This window comes from Mya arenaria, chromosome 3, assembly GCF_026914265.1.
Source record: "Mya arenaria isolate MELC-2E11 chromosome 3, ASM2691426v1".
NCBI lineage: Eukaryota > Metazoa > Mollusca > Bivalvia > Myida > Myidae > Mya > Mya arenaria.
This window is the reverse complement of record NC_069124.1, coordinates 91,246,791-91,267,248: the sequence shown is the minus strand read 5'-3', so window position 1 is coordinate 91,267,248 and position 20,458 is coordinate 91,246,791. Positions and strand designations below refer to the sequence as shown.

Below are 20,458 nucleotides of genomic sequence, written 5' to 3'. Positions count from 1 at the left end.
TCTCTATGGTAACATAATTATGTGAATGCCTTTCCGTCCATCCGGTAACCATGGATCCTGCGATAATGCACGAAGTATGCAAGCCTGTATTACCATGTATATGAAACTTTGTGAACAAATGGATAAGGGCCGATAAGGAAAGTGTGCAGATCATTTAGAACACTTGTTAATATCGCAAAAATACCGGTAGGGGACGATTATATTGGCAATTGCTAGCAGGACGCGGCGTTCTTGTTCATGCTGCCATTGCTTTCTCCAATAAACAGTTGACGTTTTATTGTGAACCAAGGATTAAGTGGTGCGTCTATCTACAAGAAACAGCCTGAACCCTGCACCGGCGACATGGAATCCTAGCCAGGACTTCCTGGATATTGTGTAACATTGTTTGCACACTGAGAGGCTGCAGCGAAACACACCATAATCAGTGATAATGGTATCTGACTCGAAAGCAAAGAATATATGAACTGGATCGTTTGTGTCCACAGCAAACGTTCCTCACAGTCGACGATTTCAGGCAAATTGATCGTGTCCATGCTTTTGCGACTTTTATCAGCAACATGTCAATTTGTACTTAAAACTTTATACTAAAGCAAATTGATATACTGTATTGAAGGTACTCATCAAACAAATCCTGACTGTTAATTCCATTCGTTGTTAAAATACAGACTGTGTACTAGTTAGTATTCAACTGGATCGAAGACAATCTGAATTTAGTGTTGATCTTTCCTGTATATTAATGTATTGCTTTCCCTGTAAAGTACGTGGATATCTATAGTGCCCAGTGACCGTCTGCTGTTAGATGAAAGAAACTTTTAAATCGTGTCCAATATTGATCTTCTGAATAGAAAATGTTTATTTTAAGTATTTTCTAACAGTAGAGAAATATTTGATAACGTTTTAAAAGGTAAGGCGGATTTTATTATATAAAAATAAAAGATATTTAGCTGTGCGCCTGCATCCACATGCAGTTGTACCAATATTGATAGTTCACGGTGGGTCTCTGGTTTTTGAAAGCGAGTGTCATGAAAGAATTTAATGGTATTTACTTTATATATTTTGTTAAACATATTGAGACGCTAAAGAATGTTGAGTCGATGAATATCAAATGATGATTAATTTGTCAAACTTTGAAAGCTCGTAAACGGACGTACATGTTGATAAAACATTTCACATGACAGGCATTATATTAAAGGGATTTGTTTCCTTTTATTTGGAAATGTATGCTTAATCCAAGCACGTGTTGCAAGGTAAGGAAACTGAACATACAACACACGAACTACGAGGCAGTAGCATCATCGTCACGAACTAGGAGGCGGTACCATCATCAGCATGCCGACGGCGAGGCGCCCCTGGTCCACGCAGTACGGGGAGGACTTCAATAAACTCAAGTGGAAAACAGCCAAAAATCAACGGGTAAGTGAAACAGACTTCTTTAGATTTAACATAATTACTTTTTATTGTATTTTTTTCTATAAAAAGGTTTAATGGTGTTTCTTTTGTTGTTGTTGTTTATTTTTTTTTTTTATTTTTATTTTTTTTTATTTATTAATTTTTTTTTTATATTTTTTTTTTGGGGGGGGGGGGAGGGGGCGTTTAGTTTTAAAACCATTCTATGTTCCAGCAATATGATATGCATCTATTCGTAAAATTAATGTTAAAAAAATATGATCATGGCTTATGTTATACATGGTCCCTACGTAAACTAACAATTAAAATCAGATGGTATAGATTTTCTCTAATTTTCAGTGTTTATTCCTTTTGTAAATTGCATTTTCCAACTAAGACCGGTGAAAGTTGCGATTTATCACAACAAAAGGCAATTGTGCCGCAAATAACCTGACATAAAACACACTGTTAAGTTGGGAATATTTCTATTGTCACATTTTAGAAAAGAAGCCCATTATTCTCCCATGAGAAATGGGATAATTATATTTATTTATGATAAACGATTGAGATATCGAGTGTCAGAAATGCCAACTGTTTAATTGCTATATGAGTTTATTTGAACAGCAAAGCCGCATGATTAATTGTATGTATAAACATTTCTCATTCATCTCTTTCACGTACCAGCCTAAAAGCGTGCGGGTGACGTTCAGGCCCCAGGTGTGTCAGGAGACGAGCTATAACACCCGCGATGGGCAGCCGGCGTACGGTGGCGAGTTTCCGGGCCTCGAGGACCCACTGCCAACCAGTATCCATGACGTCACTGTGCCTCTGACGTCACGCCTTAATTATACCCATATGCAAGAGGAGTACCGCCCGCTGTCGCCGGATATTGACGTCTACAATCCTCTGTCAAGTAGGTTTCTGGTTATATTTGTGGGGTTAATTTCCCACCCTTGTAATAGGATTTACAAAAATGATTCTCAAACTGTTTGAAAATAGAGACGACGACAATGTCATACATATATTCATATCAGAACAGAACAGAACAGACAGTTTATTAGACTTATACAATAGTATATCGTCTTAATACATAATAGTTTACACAAATCAATGCCACATATCAATAGGCAGAGTCGTTATCTTGCAGAGGAAGGAATTGAAATATCAAGTCACGGTCTGTTAATTGTTAAGGTCACACGTTGGGCGTCTCATCGACCGGTAGACAGCATTGCACAAATTATCTCAAAATAACCTTTCAGCGCATCCGTTATGTTGCTGGGTTTTTAGTTGCCCGTACTTGTAGATTTATATATAAGCCAACTTATTTTCAACCCAATCTTTATCAAACAATCTTGTTTTCGATTCACAAAAGTCAATGAATTTCGATTATGGGTCATGCCATGTCAAAAATTAACTAACTAGGTCAAATATAAGACTGCCCATACCTGTTAATAAATTTTAGTCATAATACGCCTTCTAAGTTTTAGCAAATAATACCACTGGTCACAGGATGTTACGTTATAATTTGTCCGAAGAATCTATGTCCTATTTAAGCGATATGCTATTTTAAAGGGGCTGTCTCACGTATGATAATATAGCGAAAAAAAAAGAAAATTGTCGAAAACTGACATAAACTTGGCATCGATGTGTACAATGCATTGAAACTTACTAACCGAAGTACCACAAAGTTTACAATTTATTTAAGTTTAGCAGTCATTTCGTATTTTTCATTAAAAAAGATTACTGGGTATGTCTACCAGGTAGAATTCATTCCTTATGCGTGATTGGCTAGTCGGTGTTATCACGTGATATTACCGATGTAGGTGTATAGCTTAATTATGTCACCTGATTAGAATAAGCCTTTATAGCGCTGTGAGTAAGACGATGGTCTACAATTTTGGCGACGCGGGTTCGAATCCGGTCTTCGACATGTACGTGAAGTTAGCGGCCTAGCGGCGTGAAGTCAGCGGCATAGCGGCGTGAAGTTGGTGGCCTAGCGGCCTGGCGGCCTAATTTTTTTTCACTATTTCCAAGCAATTGTTAATGCGTCTTTTTTAAAACAATGATAAATCAAAGTTTTTTATTCATACAGTTACATAGCGGCCTTAAACTGTTTTCTGTTCAGAACATTTTTCTATACGTTTTAATTTAAAACAATTATAAATTAACTGTTTAACGCTGAAGTGCTCTATCGACTTATTTAAAAAAAAAAGTTGAAAAACGCTTCAGAGTGATAATTTGTGCATAAAAACAGTAAATATATCATTGTTTTAGAAGAACAGGCATGTTTGATGCTTTGAATTAGCTGAATGCTTTATCGACGTTTTTGAAAAAAAATGTTGATAATCGCCTCAGAGTGATAGTCTGTGCATAAAAACAGTTAATATACTGGTTGAGAAGCAGTTTCCGACGGAAAGCAGTTTCCGACAAATCGCTTTTTCGCCTACTTTCTTTAGATCTTCATAAAAAATGTACTGCAATTCAACTATATCGTAACTAGGCAATCAAAAGTTGAAATTATTTCCGAGACACGTAAGCAACTTTTATTATTATTTAATGTTTAATATTTATTTTTCATTTTGTACACAAACTTTCACGTGGGGGATCGGCACGCGCAGCGTATTGCGCATGCGTGTGAACCTAATTTGCATATCTATGAATAGCTACAAGGTTTTCCTAAATTGACTTAAATACAAATGATGATCATTGTGTACATATTTGTGAACACTGGTGTCATGCTTATTTCGCACCCACATTCATTTAAATGTATACAAACACAAGTTTCTATCAGAAATGAACAAAATATCATTGATATTCAGTGTCTGCCTGATTTCGAGTATGAATTGACTGTCGTAAATTTTAGGGTTTAAATTTTTCGTAAATGCTGAAAAAAAAATATTTATCTTATTACAGTCTTATATTTAGTATATTAAATAAACAGATAATAAAAACTAACAATAGGCACCTTAAATCTGCCCCGCATTCGATTTGTCGGAAACTGCTTCTCATCACAAGCTAATCAGAACAGAGTAAGTACCCTCTTTGCGCCCCTATTAGATACACTATATGTGACGTCACACATGTGACAAATATATCGACAATAGCAGCTTGAGCTGTAGTTTTCTTAAATGTGAACAATTTTAGTAGGTACTTAAACACGTATAATTAATTCAATAAAACGTATAAAAACTGTCGGAAACTGCTTCTCAACCAGTATCATGGTTTTAGAAAAAAAAACATGCATGTATACATGCTTTGAAATAGGATAGCATTTTAGGCCGCTAGGCCGCTAACTTCACGCCGCTAGGCCGCTAGGCCGCTGAAGTGCTCGATCGACTTTTTGAAAAAAAGTTGAAAAACGATTCAGAGTGATAATTTGTGCATAAAAACGGGAAATACATAATTGTTTTAGAAGAACGGGCATGTTTAATGCTTTGAATTAGCTGACTGCTTTATCGACGTTTTTGAAAACAAATGTTGATAATCGCTTCAATGTGTTAATTTGTGCATAAAAACAGTTAATATGTCATTGTTTTAGAAGAAAATGCATGTATACATGCTTTGAAATAGGAATCCATTTTCGGCCGCTGGGCCGCTAACTTCACGCATTGAATTAGCTGACTGCTTTATCGACGTTTTTGAAAAAAAAAATGTTGATAATCGCTTCAATGTGTTAATGTGTGCATAAAAACAGTTAATATGTCATTGTTTTAGAAGAAAATGCATGTATACATGCTTTGAAATATGATTCAATTTAGGCCGCTAGGCCGCCAGACCGCTAATTACACGCCGCTAGGCCGCTAGGCCGCTAGGTCGCTGAAGTGCTTGATCGACTTTTTTGAAAAAAGTTGAAAAACGCTTCAGAGTGATAATCTGTGCATAAAACAGTTAATTTAAAATTGTTTTAGAATAAAAGGTAAAGAAAAATGTTCTAAATAGATAACAATTAAGGCCGCTATATAACTATATGAATAAAAAACTTTGAATTATCATTGTTTTAAAAAAAAAAAACGCATTAACAATTGCTTGGAAATTGAAAAAAATAATTAGGCCGCCAGGCCGCTAGGCCGCCAACTTCACGCCGCAAGGCCGCCAGGCCGCTAACTTCACGCCGCTATGCCGCTAGGCCGCTAACTTCACGCCGCTAGGCCGCTAACTTCACGTACATGTCTCCGACACATTTTTTTTTTTACATTTTGGTAGTTGTTTTTTTTTACAATTATGATATCAAAGCGTAACACATTCTATTAGATAATTGTCCTGAGAATCATTATAGAAAAAAAAAACTTTTTTTGGTGCCAATCTGTGACACAGTCCCTTTAAGATTATGTCGCTAGTTCAAAAAGAGAATACATTTTTTTCTACTCTAGAGGTAATCTTGTGTTAACAATCTCTGATTTATGAAATTTAGCCGAAGCAGACGTCCTCATAAACTGTCAGTCAACTGTATGATCAATATACAGCTTACAAGAAAAAAAGGCTACAAACACCTCGTTATATACCACTTAGGTGACACAATTGTAGGCATGTAAACTTGTGGACAAAGGGTCAGATTTAAAGTCTGTACGTGATCAACCTCTGCACAGTCTTTTAAAGGAACCGTTTGAAAGAAGTATGTGCAGTGTGTGCCCGTGTATATGTGATATATTGCGTCATATATATATATGTAAATAAAGGTTTGTCGAAGTGTTTTAAGAATCTAAACTCTCAATCAAACTCTGGTTAAATACCGAAGGTGGGGCTCCGTGTTAACGGCGTAGACTGCGCTATGTTTTATTTAAAATGGTGTAGTAAAGGAAAAGTTATCTTTGATTTAAGTCTTTATTTTAAGCAAAATGTGGCCTTCCGACGTAGCGTATACATATGACGTAATTTATCACGTGGTATACACACACTGATGTAGCAAACCAAAGATGTTCAACAACATAATGCCTGGCCCGGTTACGTTTGTAGAGGGTTACATAAATGTCACGCATAAAGGTGTGGGTCAACAGTCAGAGAGCCATTTATATTTGCTCAAACATATAATATATATGAGTAATGTTTCCATTCCCTTCATGATCACTCTCAGTATCATCTTAAATGTTTACAACATCAGTGCATTGCCGGACAAACACACGGTACAGGTCACAAGCGCTTAAATGGTCGGTTCCTAGTTAAAAATGTTTTTCGGAATTCTATATCAATATCGCACATTTATGTGGATTAGTCGGTTTCATGGTAATTTAAGTTACGTTTTTGAATTTCAAAATAATCGATCTAGCGCTGTAATATATTTACATTACAATTACAACTGTTATACTCACGGTATGGTCAAATTCCCAGTAGCTTCTGAAATGTATAAGATAATAAGGATAAGTCTGAGAGCATCACTCCATTTCAACTAGCGGATCCATGGGAGGCACAGCCCCCCCCCCCCTCCTAAAATCGACAAGGTTTACTTTTTATTTTAATATAGAAGGACAATTTCGGACTAGAAATTGTAAAATAATTCTTGTGGGAGTACCCCAAATCCTCCTGCCAAAACTTTTAACCAAATTAATTTCGGTTTTACGGGGCGCAAGTCAAAGAGGTTACGCCCAAAAATGACGCCCCCTCTAACTTCAAATCCTGGATCCGCCCCTGGTTCCAAGGACAAACGCATGCTGTCGACAGAACGTTCTACTTCCATCTGCAGTTACATTTCATGATTAGATTACTTTCATTTAATTGATTTCATTGTTGATATTGTTCACATAAATCATGACAATGAATTGATTCAATACGATTCATAAAAACCTCATGGTTAATAAATCCATGTTTCAGCTTATAACTAAGGAACCGCGTAAGATAAGCAGCAGCCTTTCATTACGTTAGTGTATGCATTGCTTTGCAATCCAATTTTTCAAAGAATACATAAGGTATTAAATCGATCGTATATATAACTAATATAATCACCGCTTATCAGTGTTAGGAGCTGAACAGTTTTTTGAATGCAGCCCAGACACAATACAGCCCTAATCTTAGATAATCTCATTCTTAAATGTCTAACACTGAGCAATGGCCGGTTGTCAACTGTCGCATGTACATCTCTGGGCCCGCTACACGCAGGTTCACCACACGTGCTCGTTCACGGCTCGTCGCTACATCATTTCCATGTGTATGTATGAAACCCACGTGACGGCGTGAGGTACCCACGTGCAAAAAAGATCGATCGTTAAGATTAACGTATGAAGTGGTTCGGAAGTTAATGGGTGTATGGCGTCGTTGTATGACGATAATCGGTGTATGACGTCGTTGTAGGACGATAATCGGTGTATGGCGACGTTGTATGGCGACAATCGGTGTATGACGTCGTTGTGTGACGATAATGGGTGTATGGCGTCGGTGTATGACGATATTCGGTATATGACGTCGGTGTATGAGGATAATCGGTGTATGACGTCGGTGTATGACGATAATTGGTGTATGACGTCGGTGTATGAGGATAATCGGTGAATGACGTCGTTGTATGACGATAATCGGTGTATGACGACGTTGTATGACGATAATCGGTGTATAACGTCAGTGTATGACGATAATCGATAACCTTAGTGTATGACGATAATCGGTGTGTGACGACACTCAGTGTATGACGACACTCTGTGTATGAGATCCATGCAGGGTGTGATTCGGAAATATGACGTTATTCGGTATGTGAGTGACGCAATTAGGTTTATGACGTTATTTGGTATTTGATGAAAGTCGGTGTATCCTATTAGTCGGTAGGACGTAAGTCAGTATGTAACGTAAATTAGTTTAGGTCGTTAGTCGGATCGACGGCAAGCTGCGAACGTGTCAGGCGGTCGGCGTAATATGATGTAGAAAGTACACGTTAATACGTGTACAGGGACTATACCCGGGTCATTTCTCGCAGCATCGGAAAAGACCGTCTTATCAATAAAGGTATGTTGTGAAAGTTAATTTTATCAATAAAGGGACTCGCCAATGGTTTGTAAAATGGTTTGCTCAAATATTGTCTTTGAAGACACAATTGTAATACTGTTAATAGTAACGCAATCCAGCAAATTATTGTAGCGGGATTGGTTGATGGATATTAAGAATGTATGGTCCAAAAATATGAGCGAGTCCCTTAACACCCAGAATAAAAATGTGCCTTAAAGTTGCTTGTACGCCGTATCATTTGTATGACAAGGTACTTCACGCCATAGACTTTATTTACATTGAAGTCTGCACACATGGACCAATCAGTTGCCATTGTGCAAGATAGTGAACGCCAAATACGAACCCCTTGTTAAATGTTTGCAAACAAAATTAAAGTCAACATACAGTTATGATATATTTTTGAATATATTAACTCTATATACTGCGTTTAGTGAACCTTTCTCTTAACACATGAAATAAACTTACTACGTTCATGGGATTAGATTATATATCAATACTTAAGAGATTGGAGTTAAAGTAATCTGTGGGAACTTGACTGTAGTTAGGGAAGTCTAGTGGCGTGCATGAGCTGTAATCAGCGGTGATATGTATGTATAAACTATGCTCGATCAGCCCGTGTTTGTTCCGGAGAAATCTCACCGCAGGCCGATACTGAGGAAGCAGGAGATCAGCACTTATTTCCCCACCCGCCGAGACCTTGGTAAGCCATTCATAGACGTGATGTGGCCATAACAGGCTTTGCTTATGATTTAAATCAAATAAACATTATAATAAAATAGTTATGGAATAAATATGGATACCCGGAACAGTTTGGGTAGGCATAGTCTGGACTAAAGTTTGTGACATATCCGCCCGAGGAGGACCATCGGTCATAGTCGGAGTTGCTAAGGATGATGCATGGTGACTTTCTCTATCAGCCTGTTTTCTACACCGTCACCGTCAATTCATTAAGTTTGTGCCGGCTGACTGGTACACATATCATCTACAGTCGGAACACAATATGTCAGTGCTCGCGATTTGTTTCAAGAAAGGCTTTTATAAAATTCCGGTTCCATTACCAGACCATTTAGCTTAAGGGAGGTCAAATCGATCAACGAGCTTTGCCATTCCGCGGAGCTGCCAACTTTTCATTGTTACCCGACACTCGTACAAAACAAAAATGTGACAAGATACACTGAAATTCAAAATGGATCACACTTTAATCAAACTATCAAATTATACTACATAAAATTATATTGGCTTTAAATTTAAATGCTCTTTAATGGTTTTAATGCCTGTAATCGGCTTATGTGTGTTAAACTTTGATGTGACATACTTGATATAATTGTGGCCAACCATATGTAAAATCATTTCCACAAAACACATACATGAGTGTCTTTTGAGGGACATTCATAAACTGCCTCCCGGGGCATTCACAAACTGCACCCCCGGTGACATCACCTCCTCCCCCCCCCCTTCCCCTGGGGATATTCATAACTTCCCACCCAGAAATCGGAAAGTGTATTGACGAGACCTCCAGCCAAAATCTATTCATATAAACTGTGCACTCTGCATCTAGTGTGTACATGACTTCTTCGACATGACGTTTACGTTATTTCATTGGAGGGTCGCTGATACCAAACCAGGTTATTTAGTAATGGACTCGAGCTACAAAGAGTACAAAGCAGTAATGGAAACATTTGATTGCGTTAGCGCTTTTGAAGCCCCCATCCCCCAAAAAACAAGCAAAAAACAACCAACCAACAAACAAACATAATAAATAATAATAATAACAATAATAATAATAATAATAATAATAATAATAATAATAATAATAATAATAATAATGATAACAACACTAATGAATAAAATAAAATAAATAAAAAATAAAAAGAAATACCGAGACCAACGTTTTTCGTGTCATTTTTTTTTTAAATTTCACTTTTCGTTGTTTTTTATTTAAGTTTAATCTTTTGTTGTGGACATAATCACAATGTTCCGTTATTCATTTGAATCATATTTTATTTTTTTTGTCTGCTTTTGTTTCCTGCATAATAGGATACAACCAAACACATCACTGAAATAGATCGGCATTCGAGTGCCTTCACGTGGAAATGTTCTCATTATTTGCGATTTTCAAATTAAAAGAGTTGGCGCCGTCTAATTGAATACAGAAATCGACACCGACAGCATTTATTTTCGAATTACATTATTAATTAGCCGTCTAATTCATATGTCACATTCTTTTCAAGCGACTTTGTTTAATGCTTTTACGCTGAAATATACATTATAGTCACGGTTATCATTACTTTACCATTCGCGTAGGTTTTGTGCTTTTACAGGTAATATATGATTTTTTTTAGAAAAGAGTGATAAAATGTTTTGTTCTTTCTTTCAGATAGATGTATGTATTCGTTGGTAAAATAGTTGGTATTCAAGTGAGGCCTTTGATAGATATATGAGTTTAAAACGAGGATCAATTTTTTTATGAACGTATTTCAGAAGCGGAACCGCAAGTTCCCGAACCCGTGGAGCTGCGTAGTAAGACACCGGATCTGCATTGGATCTGCTGGAAAGAGCACAAGTCGACGACCCGCCGGCCGTACTCGTCCCAAGCGCTTGCACCACCAAGTCACCTCTCCCCCCGGGGGTATGAACATGTGAGTGTCGCTAGTCGCAAAGGCAATCACACGTAAAGTGTACATAGCCAACATTCATAGATCTGTGACTTAAACTTGCACTTGGATCCATGTAGTTCTAGTGAAAATACAGTAATGTCAATCTACTCTGTTATATTTTCAACATAGGGCTCAATATCAGAATAAATCGTTTAACGCTACCAAACCGTTTTACTAACTATTACCATTACAAGCATATTTAGCATTAAGGTTTTTCTGTAGGAAAACCCCGGGCGAAGATCTCTGGGATTTCTTGGTGAGTGGTGAGATGACATTGCTGTATAACACTTGCACGCTTCCGCTGCCTGTATGCGTATTTGCCATGTGCCCTTCCGCACGAACAATATTGCTAACAGTGCCCTTGCTTTTCAAACAATTCACCACCTACTAGTACTTTCATTGAGTAAACTGCTGTCATTGGCTATGGCGTCAGTCAGCAAGGACATCGATAGTGAAAACCTTTGAGCCATGATTCGCCACCGGCTTCATATGCGGCCTTTGGACTGTCTATGGCACTCAGTCAGCAAGGACATCGATAGCGAAAACCGTTGAGCCATGATTCGCCACCGGCCTCATATGCGGCCTTTGGACTGTCTATGGCACTCAGTCAGCAAGGACATCGGTTGTGAAAACCGTTGAGCCCTGTTTCGCCACCGGCCTCATATGCGGCCTTTGGACTGTCTATGGCACTCAGTCAGCAAGGACATCGGTTGTGAAAACCGTTGAGCCATGATTCACCACCGGCTTCATATGCGGCCTTTGGACTGTCTATGGCACTCAGTCAGCAAGGACATCGGTTGTGAAAATCGTTGAGCCATGATTCACGACCGGCTTCATATGCGGCCTTTGGACTGTCTATGGCGGTCAGTCAGCAAGGACATCGATAGTGAAAACCGTTGAGCCCTGATTCACCACTGGCCTCATATGCGGCCTTTGGACTGTCTATGGCACTCAGTCAGCAAGGACATCGGTTGTGAAAACCGTTGAGCCATGATTCACGACCGGCTTCATATGCGGCCTTTGGACTGTCTATGGCACTCAGTCAGCAAGGACATCGGTTGTGAAAACCGTTGAGCCCTGATTCGCCACCGGTCTCATATGCGGCCTTCGAACTATCTTTGACGCTCATTCAGCAAGGACATCGATAGTGAAAACCGTTGAGCCCTGATTCGCCACCGGCCCCGTGGGCTGCATTTGGAATATCCATGGCTTCTGATAGCTTCAGCTGTGTTAGATTGTAAGGCATCGTGTCCAAGCAGAATCTTGATTCTGGTTACAACGAATAGAACTATCACTATGCGCTTGTATCAATAGAAGTGACACAATACATGATGCATAGTGATCTTACGTCTCACGACCAATAGATCAGACCAATGGTCAGATACACAGTGTTGTGGCGGGGATCAGACCAATGGACAGTGTTGTGGCGGGGATCAGACCAATGGTCAGATACACAGTGTTGTGGCGGGGACCAGACCTATAGATCAGACCAATAGTCAGATACACAGTGTTGTGGCGGGGACCAGACCTATAGATCAGACCAATGGTCAGATACACAGTGTTGTGGCGGGGATCAGACCAATGGTCAGATACACAGTGTTGTGGCGGGGATCAGACCTATATATCAGACCAATAGTCAGATACACAGTGTTGTGGCGGGGATCAGACCAATGGTCAGATACACAGTGTTGTGGCCGGGATCAGACCTATAGATCAGACCAATGGTCAGATACACAGTGTTGTGGCGGGGATCAGACCTATATATCAGACCAATGGTCAGATACACAGTGTTGTGGAGGGGATCAGACCAATGGTCAGATACACAGTGTTGTGGCGGGGATCAGACCTATATATCAGACCAATAGTCAGATACACAGTGTTGTGGCGGGGATCAGACCAATGGTCAGATACACAGTGTTGTGGCGGGGATCAGACCAATGGTCAGATACACAGTGTTGTGGCCGGGATCAGACCAATGGTCAGATACACAGTGTTGTGGCGGGGATCAGACCTATAGTCAGATACACAGTGTTGTGGCGGGGATCAGACCTATAGTCAGATACACAGTGTTGTGGCGGGGATCAGACCTATAGACAGATGCACAGTGTTGTGGCGGGATCAGATCTATAGTCTGATACACAGAGTTGTGGCGTAGCAGATACACAGTGTTGTGGCGGGGATCAGACCTATAGTCTAATACTCAGTGTTGTGGCGGGTATCAGACCCGTAGCCAGATACACAGTGTTTTGGCGGGGATCAGACCAATGGTCAGATTCACAGTGTTATGGCGGGTATCAGACCCGTAGCCAGATACACAGTGTTTTGGCGGGGATCAGACCAATGGTCAGATACACAGTGTTGTGGCGGGTATAAGACCCGTAGCTAGATACACAGTGTTTTGGCGGGGATCAGACCAATGGTCAGATACACAGTGTTGTGGCGGGGATCAGACCTGTAGCCAGATACACGGTGTTGTGGCGGGGATCAGACCAATGGTCAGATACACAGTGTTGTGGCGGGGATCAGACCTGTAGCCAGATACACAGTGTTTTGGCGGGGATCAGACCAATGGTCAGATACACAGTGTTGTGGCGGGGATCAGACCTGTAGCAAGATACACGGTGTTGTGGCGGGGATCAGACCTGTAGCCAGATACACGGTGTTGTGGCGGGGATCAGACCTGTAGCCAGATACACAGTGTTGTGGCGGGGATCAGACCAATAGTCAGAAACACAGTGTTGTGGCGGGGATCAGACCAATGGTCAGATGCACAGTGTTGTGGCGGGGTCAGACCAATGGTCAGATGCACAGTGTTGTGGCGGGGATCAAACCAATGGTCAGATGCACAGTGTTGTGGCGGGGATCAGACCAATGGTCAGATGCATGGTGTTGTGGCGGTGATCAGACCAATCGTCAGATACACGGTGTTGTGGCGGGGATCAGACCAATGGTCAGATGCACAGTGTTGTGGCGGGGTTCAGACCAATGGTCAGATGCACAGTGCTGTGGCGGGGATCAGACCAATAGTCAGATACACAGTGCTGTGGCGGGGATCTGACCAATAGTCAGATACACAGTGCTGTGGCGGGGATCAGACCAATGGTCAGTGGGGATCAGACCAATGGTCAGATACACAGTGTTGTGGCGGGGATCAGACCAATGGGCAGATACACAGTGTTGTGGCGGGGATCAGCCAATGGTCAGATACACAGTGTTGTGGCGGGGATCAGACCAATGGTCAGATACACAGTGCTGTGGCGGGGTTCAGACCAATGGTCAGATACACAGTGCTGTGGAGGGGTTCAGACCAATGGTCAGATACACAGTGCTGTGGCGGGGATCAGACCAATGGTCAGATACACAGTGTTGTGGCGGGGATCAGACCAATGGTCAGATACACAGTGTTGTAGCGGGGATCAGACCAATGGTCAGATACACAGTGTTGTGGCGGGGATCAGATCAATCGTCAGATACACAGTGCTGTGGCGGGGATCAGACCAATAGTCAGATACACAGTGTTGTGACGGGGATCAGACCAATGGTCAGATGCACAGTGTTGTGGCGGGGATCAGACAAATGGTCAGATACACAGTGTTGTGGCGGGGATCAGACCTATAGATCAGACCAATAGTCAGATGCACAGAGTTGTGGCGGGGATCAGACCAATGGTCAGATACACAGTGTTGTGGCCGGGATCAGACCAATGGTCAGATACACAGTGTTGTGGCGGGGATCAGACCTATAGTCAGATGCACAGAGTTGTGGCGGGGATCAGACCAGTAGTCAGATACACAGTGTTGTGGCGGGGATCAGACCTATAGATCAGACCAATGGTCAGATGCACAGAGTTGTGGCGGGGATCAGACCTATAGATCAGACCAATGGTCAGATACACAGTGTTGTGGCAGGGATCAGACCTATAGATCAGACCAATGGTCAGATGCACAGAGTTGTGGCGGGGATCAGACCAGTAGTCAGATACACAGTGCTGTGGCGGGGATCAGACCAATAGTCAGATACACAGTTTTGTGGCGTAGCAGATACACAGTGTTGTGGCGTAGCAGATACATAGTGATGTGGCGGGGATCAGATCAATGGTCAGATACACAGTGTTGTGGCGGGAATCAGACAAATGGGCAGATACACAGTGTTGTGGCGGGAATCAGACCAATGGTCAGATACACAGTGTTGTGGCGGGGATCAGACCAATGGTCAGATACACAGTGTTGTGGCGGGGATCAGACCAATGGTCAGATACACGGTGCTGTGGCGGGGATCAGACAAATGGTCAGATACACGGTGCTGTGGCGGGGATCAGACAAATGGTCAGATAGACAGTGTTGTGGCGGGGATCAGACAAATGGTCAGATACACGGTGTTGTGGCGGTGATCAGACCTATAGTCAGATACACGGTATTGTGGCGGGGATCAGACCTCTAGTCAGATACACAGTGTTGTGGCGGGGATCAGACCTATAACATGGTCAGATACACGGTGTTGTGGCGGGGATCAGACCAATAGTCAGATACACAGTATTGTGGCGGGAATCAGTACAATAGTCAGATACACAGTGTTGTGACGGGGATCAGACAAATGGTCAGATACACAGTGTTGTGGCGGGGATCAGACAAATGGTCAGATACACAGTGTTGTGGCTGGGATCAGACAAATGGTCAGATACATGGTGCTGTGGCGGGGATCAGACAAATGGTCAGATACACAGTGTTGTGGCGGGGATCAGACAAATGGTCAGATACACGGTGTTGTGGCGGGGATCAGACCTATAGTCAGATACACGGTGTTGCGGCGGGGATCAGACCTCTAGTTAGATACACGGTGTTGTGGCGGGGATCAGACCTCTAGTTAGATACACAGTGTTGTGGCGGGGATCAGACCTATAGCATGGTCAGATACACGGTGTTGTGGCGGGGATCAGACCAATAGTCAGATACACAATATTGTGGCGGGGATCAGTACAATAGTCAGATACACAGTGTTGTGACGGGGATCAGACAAATGGGCAGATACACAGTGTTGTGGCGGGAATCAGACAAATGGGCAGATACACAGTGTTGTGGCGGGAATCAGACCAATGGTCAGATACACAGTGTTGTGGCGGGGATCAGACCAATGGTCAGATACACAGTGTTGTGGCGGGGATCAGACCAATGGTCAGATACACAGTGTTGTGGCGGGGATCAGACCAATAGTCAGATACACAGTGTTGTGGCGGGATTCAGACCAATGGTCAGATACACAGTGTTGTGGCGGGGATCAGACCAATGGTCAGATACACAGTGTTGTGGCGGGGATCAGACCAATGGTCAGATACACAGTGTTGTGGCGGGGATCAGACCAATGGTCAGATACACAGTGTTGTGGCGGGGATCTGACCAATGGTCAGATACACGGTGTTGTGGCGGGGATCAGACCTATAGTCAGATACACGGTGTTGTGGCGGGGATCAGACCAATAGATCAGACAAATGGTCAGATACACAGTGTTGTGGCGGGGATCAGACCAATAGATCAGACCAATGGTCAGACACACAGTGTTGTGGCGGGGATCAATCAATCCAGTGGCCTAAGGTTCGCCTACAACGAGCTACAAGATTGTAGAACTAAGCTTGGCTGTCGTCAAAATTGCATCATTTATTTATTCAGTTATCTCGGTATATGTTTTGTTAGATATTGTCATACTAAGACGAATTGTCTCTCAGGTGTTAAAATGCAGTGTTACGCGTGTGGCCTTGCACGGTCTGTGGTTGTGTTTTTTGGTTGTTCAAGTTTTCATTTGTATAAATTGGTGAAAATTTAATCAAAATATTTTTTAGCAAAATACAGAAATGGAGTCTTACAAGGGTTTTTTGTATGAATGTTGTATATACATGGTAACAAAAGTGTTTCACCATCACATAGTTACCACACTCGCATCTCACCAAGGTGGGTCGGGTTCGGTTCCTGGCTTGGGCGTATGGTTTTTGGTCACTTAGCTTGGCAAGTGGGTTTTCTCAGGGTCGTTGTAAAATTATCGTATTGGTTGGCTGGATCTAGTGTATGCCCGATCTTGTCATTGCTTCTCGCTTTGATCAAAAGCCCCACAATGTGAGACCAAATGAATTTTACAAATATGCTGTGTTGCACTTTGATTTTATAAACCTCATTCTTAACTTGTTCTTAACTCGCTCGAGTAACTTTCTTTGTTTTTAAATAATGTTTAATAAGTGTTAAAAACGTCTAAAATTTACCTATATATAGTAATTAATGTACGTACCAATAATATCGCAAATGGAACTGTTATTGATGGTGTTGCTATTGCTGATATTGTTGTTTTTGTCATTGTGTTTGTTGTTTGTCATAACATTTATCATGGTATAGTAATAATTGTCGCATTTTCAGAAAGCAGACGGACAACCAGTAACGTATAACCCCGACATAAAGTCCTGGACAAACGCTTCTAACGATAACGGTATGATGTTTGCTATAAACTCCATTCATTATACTACCATCCGTATAATTAATCAAATACCATGATTAAATAAACCTATTTTGACATTTTTAAACCATTTCGGTATGGTCAAAGTATAACGTGTCTTCGGAAACAAATGTCTTCTAACTAACATAATTACATACACTGTTTACATATTCTGAAAATAGTAGGAAAAACAATTACGTCAATGTATACACTACGACCCTTTGTTTTCCAGAACGACAGGCAGTTGCCGCCATGTTTAAGCTACAGCGGAGCCGCTCCTTCTACGAACCGTCCCGGCAGCACTTCACGTCCATCTCCGTGAATGATCCACCCGCTCGGGACACGTACACGGGATACGGCGGGGCGAACCCCGACCCCCGCAGCATCTACCAGCAGTCGTTTTTCCCCTACCACCAGGCCGGGGGTGCCGGAGCCAGGGAGGGGGTCCTCGTGCAAAACCTCGCCAAGGAACTCAACGGGTACGTTTACAAGCGGTTTGACGTAAGCCTATTTGTTTATGACTTCATTAGGCTATCATATTGCACCATATATGTCTCGTGGGCGTTACTCCACGGTCCATAATATGATGTTTTAAAGTTGTATCTAAATACGTTTATTCTGTGCAATTACAAAGCCTTTCAATCCCATCTTCAGGAAGGAGCCTGCGCCGTTCAACCACCAGTACAGCTTTAACCAATACCCATTACACATGCGCAAGAATAAGAGGACGGCGGCGGCCACGGACGATTACGTGCACGAGCAGAGCATGTTCATGGTGGGTAACTCCTGGCAGGCAGGCTAGGTCTTTGTTCATGGTAGACAACCTCTTGCTGGTACACTAGTTCTTAGTTTATGGTGGACCACCCCTGGCTAGGTCTTAGTTCATAGTTGACAACCGCTGGCTGGCTGGCTAGTTCTTAGCTCATGGTAGACAACACTAGGCTGGTAGGCTAGGTCTTAGTTAATGGTGGTAACCCCTGGCTTGTACACTAGTTCTTAGTTTATGTTGGACCACCCCTGTCTAGGTCTTAGCTTATGGTTGACAACCCCTGGCTAGTAGGCTAGGTCTTAATTCATGGTAGACACCCCCTGGCTAGTAAGCTATGTCTTAATTCACGGTAGACAACCCCTGGCTAGTCGGCTAGGTCTTAATTCACGGTAGACAACCCCTGGCTAGTAGGCTAGGTCTTAATTCACGGTAGACAACCCCTGGCTAGTAGGCTAGGTCTTAATTCACGGTAGACAACCCCTGGCTAGTAGGCTAGGTCTTAATTCATGGTAGACAACCCCTGGCTAGTAGGCTAGGTCTCAATTCATGGTAGACAACCCCTGGCTAGTAGGCTAGGTCTTAATTCATGGTAGACAACCCCTGCCTAGTAGGCTATGTCTTAATTCATGGTAGACAACCCCTGGCTAGTAGGCTAGGTCTTAATTCATGGTAGACAACCCCTGGCTAGTAGCCTATGTCTTAATTCATGGTAGACAACCCCTGGCTAGTAGGCTATGTCTTAAATCATGGTAGACAACCCCTGGCTAGTAGGCCAGGTTTTAGTTCATGGTAGACAACACCAGGCTGGTAGGCTAGGTCATTGTTCATGGACGTTTCGCAATGGTAAATAACCTTTGGTTGATTGTCTAGGTCTTTGCTCAAGGTAGGTAACCCCTGACTGTCAGGGTAGGTCTTCGCCCTCGTTTGCAAGAGGTGTATGATGAGGGTTAGTGAATGATATTCGATCTAAAAAAATACTTTTTAAATTGGTACTAAAATTACTCAGAATAAATATAAAAAATGCATATATACATGTATTACGTTTGTATTTAGTGCCTAACTCTTGGTATATTTCCAGCGCACGAACCCGTCATGTTCGGGCCACTTCATAATCCACCCTGACTGGGTGTCGGAGCGCTCCGGTTTGCGCAGATCCAACTCTATGATCCTAGCACGTCGGAGCAAGAATGAGGGACTACGATACTAGCACTGCCGCAATGAACTACACATGCTTGTCATATAATCATACCTCCCTGCACCACACTTATCCCTGTTTGACTGCCAATGGTATCTCTGTGCTTCTCGGTACTGCTGTGGGTTTCTAAAGGGACATGCTTCATACTCCCAAGTCACTCGGACACACGTTATCCGGAACCCAGGCTTCCTAGACCGACCGGAAATGGGGCACAAGCAACCATTACTCAATCCCGCCACGTCTTTCTGATGTCCCCTGTTTCAGTACGTGTTTGTTGGTTGCTTAATAGACATAAAAGCAATTCGTAAATAGTTTTTTCTGGCGTTGGGTTATATACTTGGTGTTAAATGCGTTCACGCTGTTTTATCTTACTAATTGTTATTTATTTTTATACATGTATGTTTTGTCTCCAATTTTACCGTAGCAGTATTATAACCAGGTATCTGGCATTTCGAGCCATTATTGAACTGCTAATTATCTGGTCTCTTTTTGCCGTGATGTGTTTAATATATGCATGTTCGTCACTCATTTCTTTCAATCAAGGTACATACATGCCACCATACTGTTAGTAAGGGCAATTCGAGTTGTCTTTCCGATGTGATGTATTGTAAGCACTATTTCATTAATAAATTTTTACGATGTTAGTTTTACGGCGTATAGTATCATATACCCCATAAACAAGTAATTACAAAAATGGATTTTAACGTTAATATTCATCGTGGTGTTGCTATGATCTGCGATGTCCATGGTGCGGTTGCTATGCTCTGTGATGTCCATGGTGCGGTTGCTATGCTCTGTGATGTCCATGGTGCGGTTGCTATGCTCTGTGATGTCACATCCATTTGTAGACCTGACATACGTGCGGTCTCGCAGCCTCTGTACAACGACTTAATTGTACTCTACAATATACTTGTTGTAACATGAAACTTGGAATGCATGCGATTAACATCACTGAGATGTGTCCAGGAGATGCGTGCATTTTCAGCTATTTCTCAGGCAGTTGCCAATTTATGACATTCATGACCCGAAACATCTTAATCTTAACAGGCTTAA

The 20,458-nt window shown here is 41.8% G+C and overlaps 1 protein-coding gene across 1 annotated transcript; it reads left to right on the top strand.

The window, feature by feature from the left end:
* Positions 1-1,226: 1,226 nt before the first annotated feature.
* Positions 1,227-20,049, top strand: LOC128226428 (uncharacterized). The gene is made up of 7 exons (XM_052936305.1): positions 1,227-1,413; positions 2,071-2,299; positions 10,792-10,949; positions 17,366-17,435; positions 17,674-17,920; positions 18,096-18,216; positions 19,289-20,049. Exons 1-7 carry the CDS (start codon positions 1,330-1,332, stop codon positions 19,415-19,417), a joined length of 1,038 nt encoding a protein of 345 aa, XP_052792265.1. The 5' UTR covers positions 1,227-1,329; the 3' UTR covers positions 19,418-20,049.
* The last annotated feature ends 409 nt before the right edge of the window (positions 20,050-20,458 follow it).